Source organism: Neophocaena asiaeorientalis, unplaced genomic scaffold (assembly GCF_003031525.2).
Source record: "Neophocaena asiaeorientalis asiaeorientalis breed wild unplaced genomic scaffold, Neophocaena_asiaeorientalis_V1.1 scaffold14, whole genome shotgun sequence".
Lineage (NCBI taxonomy): Eukaryota > Metazoa > Chordata > Mammalia > Artiodactyla > Phocoenidae > Neophocaena > Neophocaena asiaeorientalis.
Genome location: NW_020175192.1, coordinates 2,104,184 through 2,110,307, shown reverse-complemented (window position 1 = coordinate 2,110,307; position 6,124 = coordinate 2,104,184). Strand labels below are relative to the sequence as shown.

Sequence of the window (6,124 nt, the reverse complement as noted above, 5' to 3'; positions counted from 1 at the left end):
AAGGAAGGGCTCAAAGAATGATGGGGCCACATCAAACGGACACAGGAGCCAACTTGAAGTGGCTTTCACTGGCCATTTGAGATATTTAAGTATCAAAATTAATAAAAGTAATAGCATTGGATTACAACTCATTGAATAAAATAAGAATCCAAAGGTTTATACTAATATAAACAAGACAAATCCATAAATAAATGGTGGAGACGGGAAAGCTCTTCTTTACAGTAGAATGCCAGCTAAAAAACCAAGTTCTTTACAGTAGAATATCAACTGTAAGGAACAATAGAGTTAGAACATCACCAAAGGGGACATCCCTGGCGGTCCAGTGGTTAAGACTTCGCCTTCCAGTGCAGGGCGTGGGAGTCCGATCCCTGGTTGGGGAGCTAAGATCCCACATGCCTCGGGCCAAAAAACCAAAACATAAAACAGAAGCAGTATTGTAACAAATTCTATAAAGACTTTTAAAAAAATGGTCCACATCAAAAAATCTTTTAAAACAAAACAAACAAAACAAAAAACCATGAAAAGATGGGAAACAAATTGATGAACAGTCAGATATTTACACAAATTACCCTTTAATCACAAAGGGAAAATAGTAACTTTACAAGTGGAGAAATCTGGCAGAAATCACCTTAACCAAGTGATTGAAGTTAAAGGCACCAGTAACAGGTGGGATAAAATGACATCACGGCCCTCCCCCGCACGATGTCCTGATGTACCATCAAGGTATGACATCACGTCAAGCAAACCCATACTGAGGTACATTCTCAAAAGGGCTGGCGTGTACAGGTCCAGGAAGACAAGGAAAGGCCGAGGAAATTTTCCAGATTGGAGCAGACTAAAGAGATAGGACAATGAAATGTAAGTATGATCCTGGCTAGATGCTGAACTGGGGAAAACAGCCATAAAGGACATGACCGGAACATCTGAGGAATTGTGGCGTGGCCACAATTGTATTAAATTTAATACAATTTATTTTTTAAAAATTTTATTGAAGTATAAGTTGATTTACAATGTTGTGTTAATTTCTGCTATATAACAAAGTGACTCAGTTATACACATATATATATTCTCTTTCATATTCTTTTCCATTATGGTTTATCATAGGATATTAGTTTCCTGTGCTATACAGTAGGACCTTGTTGTTTATCCATTCTCTATATAATAGCTTGCATCTGCTAATCCCAAACTCCTACTCCATCCCTCCTCAAACCCTCTCCCCCTTGGCAACCACAGGTCTGTTCTCTATGTCTGTGAGTCTGTTTGTGTTTCATAGATAAGTCCATTTGTGTCATATTTTAGATTCCACATATAAGTGATATCATATGGTATTTGTCTTTCTCTGACTTGGTTCATGCAGTATGATAATCTCTAGGTCCATCCATGTTGCTGCAAATGGCATTATTTCATTCTTCTTAATGGCTGAGTAATATTCCATTGTATATATGTACCACATCTTCTTTATCCATTCATCTGTCAGTAGACATTTAGGTTGTTTCTATGTCCTGGGTATTGTGAACAGTGCTGCTATGAACATAGGGATGCATGTATCTTTTCGAATTATGGTTTTCTCCGGATATATGCCCAGGAGTGGGATTGCAGGATCATATGGTAACTCTATTTTTAGTTTTTTAGGGAACCTCCATACTGCTTTCCATAGTGGCTGTATCAATTTACATTCCCACCAACAGTCTAAGAGGGTTCCCTTTTCTCCACATCCTCTCGAGCATTTATTATTTGTGAACTTTTTAATGATTATTAGCCCCCAATTTAGAGATGAGAAAACTAAGGCTCAGTGAGGGCCAGTGAACTGCCTGTTCACAAAGCCAAGAAAACGCAGAGCCAGGATTAGAACCACATCTCTCAGACTCCAGAGACCACTTATAACCAAATGTTAAAGGGTGCAGTATCACCAAGTCTTTGCCTTGGCCAATTCACCCATTCATTCAGTAGACTCTTACTGAGCACCTGTGATGTTCCAAGCACTAGGAATGCAGCAGGGAATAAAATCTCTGCTCCCGTGGAGTACAGGTAAGAGCTCAGAACTAAGGAGAGCTAAGAAACATCCTAAGGTATGAGCACACACAGCCAGCTCACATCCACGGTTTCCCCACCACCACAGCCAAGGGATGGGCAGCTGTGCTTTATCAGCTCCTTCCTCTTTAATTCGAATTTACTGGAATAAAAACATGTGCATGTACAAATGAAGGGAGCTTACAAGCTGATTTCCTCCCCCAGCTATCATCCCTCTCAGGAGGGGGACACAGGGCCCCAAATCCCCAGCTTTCCGTGTTTCACCCAAGGTTTGAGGCACGATGGCCGGACTGGCCCAGGTCTCATTCACAGAGGTAGAAGTTAGTTACATTTTCTTCCCTTCCTCACTGCGGCCGGCTCTGCCCTGAGCCACGTAGGGTCTGGGCTGAATGAAGTTCATTCTCAGCATCTCCACCAGCCCATTCCCACCTCCCATCATCTCCCCTAGAAGAAAGGCGGATTTCTTTATGTCCTCCAACTGAATGAGTTTTCCAACTTTTGCAACAAAAGATTTTTTGTTTGTTGAAGGAGCAGGTCCTGACTTGCAGAGCTCTCTCCCTGCAGGGCTGAGATAAAACAAACTGGGAAGGATAGTGAAAGAGTTGCTGAAATCACTGAACCAGAGCTGACTCTGGGGCTGGGGGCCTGGGGAAATCCTCCCTCTGCCAAGTGGTCTGTTTTATTGCTTTCCTATCTTTCAAGCTGGCTTCTCCTACTATGACTCAGCTCCCAGATTGCTCAGAAAACAACCCTTTTCTCACTCAAAGGAGCTCAGAGCTGTTTTGTTCTCAAAGATCGAGCAAGAGGATAGTTATTTTTGACTTACCCTGTGAAGAAGACTTTTATTTTTAAAATAACCCCACTGGAAACATTATCCTTATCACCAACAGCATACCGCCTCTAGAGCAGAACAAATTAGCACAGGACTTTGTATTGCCTGGTCCCCATCTCTCATCACTTGGGGACCCTCAGTGAGTCATATGCCTCCAGTAAGATTCTAGGTGCCCCTAATGAGAGTTGGATACCCTAGACCAGCAGTACCCAGGGCTGTGCGGGGCACTCATGCTGCTCAGTGTTTCTGGATTACCCTAAATAGCACATTCAGCCTCAAAACAGGAAGGAAAAGGAAGACTTTTCTGCTGCATCTGAAAATATTTTTTGTAAAAAATGCTCAGTCATCTCTAGAACAGGATAAAGACCAGACGTAGGCAGTGGACACGTCTTATCTGGAGGGAAAAAGGGACTTAACATGATAAACATCTCAGGACATGATAAAACCCAGAGATTCCTTCCTGGGCCATCATTAATTTTTTTAAAAAAAATCCAGTAATATGTGACTTATCAGAAAGATTTATATTCAGTTGAAAACCAAGCTATTTTTAGCTGAGCAAATGAGAATTCTTTGGCATATCTCTGGATGTCTCACTAAGTTTCTCAGGGACAGTGATTTTCAGTGGTGACAGGATTAAAAAGAAACCTTTTGTGATGTCATACAGGAAACACTCTAGAGAGGGGCCAGCACCTGTAGAACTCGGTAAAATTTTATTTATGAAAATAAATTTATTTTTAAAATTGATGTATTAAAGAGACTCTTAGGACTTCCCTGGTGGCACAGTGGTTAAGAATCCGCCTGCCAATACACGGCTCTTACCATCTTATCACCTGTCCTTCACAACACCCCCGCCCTCCCAGCCCTCCTGTCTCTGACTTGTGTGCCCTCTTACCTCCTGCTGCTTTTAGGCTGAACCAGATGAAACTGCTAATCTTTGTTGCTGATGTTTCAACTGGTTTTGTTTTATTTAAAAAAATGATAATTTCATGCAATTCACCCTTATGTTGCCTACCTTTTAAAAAAAATTGAGGTATAGTTGATTTACAATATAATTAGTTTCAAGTGTACAACATAGTGATTCAAATTTTTTTATAGAATATACTCCATTTACAGTTATTAGAAAATATTGGCTCTATTCCCTGTGCTGTACAATGTATCCTTGTAGCTTATTTATTTAATACGTTGTAGTTTGTACCTCTTAATTCCCTACCCTTATCGTGCCCCTCCCCCTTTCCATCTCCGCACTGGTAGCCCCTAGTTTGTTCTCTATATCTGTGAGTCTGCTTCTTTTTGTTATATTCACTAGTTTGTTGTATTTTTTACATTCCACATATATGTGATACCACACAGTGTTTGTCTTTCCCTGTCTGACTTATTTCACTTAGCATAATACCCTCCAAGTCCACCCATTAATACTGCCTACATTTTAAAGAAGAGAAATGGCTGCTTAGAATGGCCTAAGTATCAATAACTTGCCCTAAATTCTCAGAGGTTCTCAACAGCAGTACCCGGATTCAAAATCCAGTTTGCTCCCTTCTGAACTTACTAGTATGCTACTTTTAAGAGTCTGCACCCAAGAACCAGCTGCTGCGGTTTAAACATCAGATCATCATCCTCTTATAAGGCTGTGACTTTGGGATAAAGATTTTTCGCTCTGTGCGTCAGTTTTCTCATCTGTAAAATGGGGATAATAATAATGCAGTACTGTCCAATTTGTAGGACGGTCTTGACAATTGGATGGGGAAATCCAAGTACGGAATTTAGACAGTGCCAGGCACTCAGTAAGCACTCTATAAAGTGAGCTATTATCTTCAGGTTGCCCTTAATACTTTTTTTCCTGCTTGAGTAAATATACCAACACACACAGGCCTCTCCTTTGTCTGCTAACATGAGGCCCTCGAACTGAGACAGTCAATAGTAAAAACCTAATTATGATGCCAAGTAGGTAGGTGATGACCGATTAACAGCAGCTGTTCTCACAATTTCCAGACGTCATGGGGCTGAACCTGCAGTTCTGTGTTACGCTACTGGATTCTTTCCCTTGTTCTTTATTTTTTTAAGGAGGAAACGGGGGCTGTCACGCCTCCTAGGGACGACAGGTGTGACTTATCATTCTCGATATGAGCCAAGGAGCCTCCAGACAGGGCAGGGAGCGCAGCCCGAGAACAGGAGGCCCACGGCAATTCCTGTAAACTGTCCCTAAACCAGTCCTAGCAGGGGCCGGGAAATTCCCCCAGTTCAAAGTCTAGGAAGCGTGTCAGGCTGACCCCGGCGGTGCCAGGTGAGGAAATCCCCACGTTCCCTGTCCCAGAAGTCGCCCAGGTCTAAGTCGCTAAGTCTAAAGAGGACTCTGGCGTTTCTTAGGGCTGGTCACCGGGCGGAGCAGGGCGGGGCCTGGGCCGCGCAGTCCCTTTAAGGCCGCAGCCCACGTGCTCCGTGACGTCATAGTAGGAAGTGTTTGAGGAAGTGGCGCTCTGCTGGCGGGTTTGAGATTCCCGCACTTTAATGTCGTCTGGGAGGCGCCCGCGCCCCGCCGCCAGGTGAGTCCCTTGGGCGGGCGCCCCCGGTGTCACCTGCCCGGCGGGCTCGCACCCCTCCTCTCCGAGGCTCGCGGAGACGCCCGTGACGGGTTCTGAGTCAGGGGTTCCTGGGCAGGGGGAGCTGGGAGGCCCCGGAGCCCGGCCCCGGCGGGGTGGTGCCGGGTGGCGGCCGCGAGGCGGGGGCCCGGGACGGGGCGGTGATTCGTCCGCGCCGCGGTGACGCAGGGACCGCGGGGAGTTGGGAGGGGAGGCGCCCCGGCCAGCGGTCTGGGCGCCCGGGCGGGGTCCCGGCTGGGGAACCCCTTGCAGGTCCTGGGCAGTGGGGCGCCCTGTCCTTTGAGGGACTCTACTCCCTGCTGCTTCCGTACAGCTTGGGGAGGGGGCCGTCGGTGGAGGGGCTGCGAAAGGCCGGAGTTAGCCACCAAAACCAAAACCAAACCAAACAACCTGGTTTATGTACGAGGTGAAAACCACTTCCGATTTTTCTCCTTTCACATGGAAGGTCTGTAGTATCTCTTGTCCATCTCCTTGTGTTCCATTCTTCCTTAACTTTCGCTTTTTGTCCCCCACCGCCAAATTGCTTACAGAGTTAGCAGGACATCAGTATGAGCTGGTCACCTTCCCTGCCAACCCAGACATGCGGGGCCTGGGAAATGAAAGAACGGCTTGGGACAGGGGGATTTGGGAACGTCATCCGATGGCACAATCAGGTAGGCCCGGT

General features: G+C 45.3%; 1 protein-coding gene across 7 annotated transcripts in view; it reads left to right on the top strand.

Annotated features, from left to right (window-relative positions):
- The first annotated feature begins 5,312 nt into the window (after nucleotides 1-5,312).
- IKBKB (inhibitor of nuclear factor kappa B kinase subunit beta) overlaps nucleotides 5,313-6,124 on the top strand; it is a 48,252-nt gene continuing 47,440 nt past the window's right edge. For 3 of the 7 annotated variants that reach the window (XM_024764971.1, XM_024764974.1, XM_024764972.1), the window contains exons 1-2: nucleotides 5,858-5,866; nucleotides 5,991-6,113. In XM_024764971.1, coding sequence (XP_024620739.1) covers nucleotides 6,009-6,113 — 105 coding nt within the window. In that variant the 5' untranslated portion in view covers nucleotides 5,858-5,866; nucleotides 5,991-6,008. Of the gene's footprint in view, nucleotides 5,404-5,672; nucleotides 5,867-5,990; nucleotides 6,114-6,124 lie in introns of those variants that run through there. The other 4 variants (XM_024764969.1, XM_024764976.1, XM_024764970.1 and 1 more) reach the window with 4 other exon arrangements.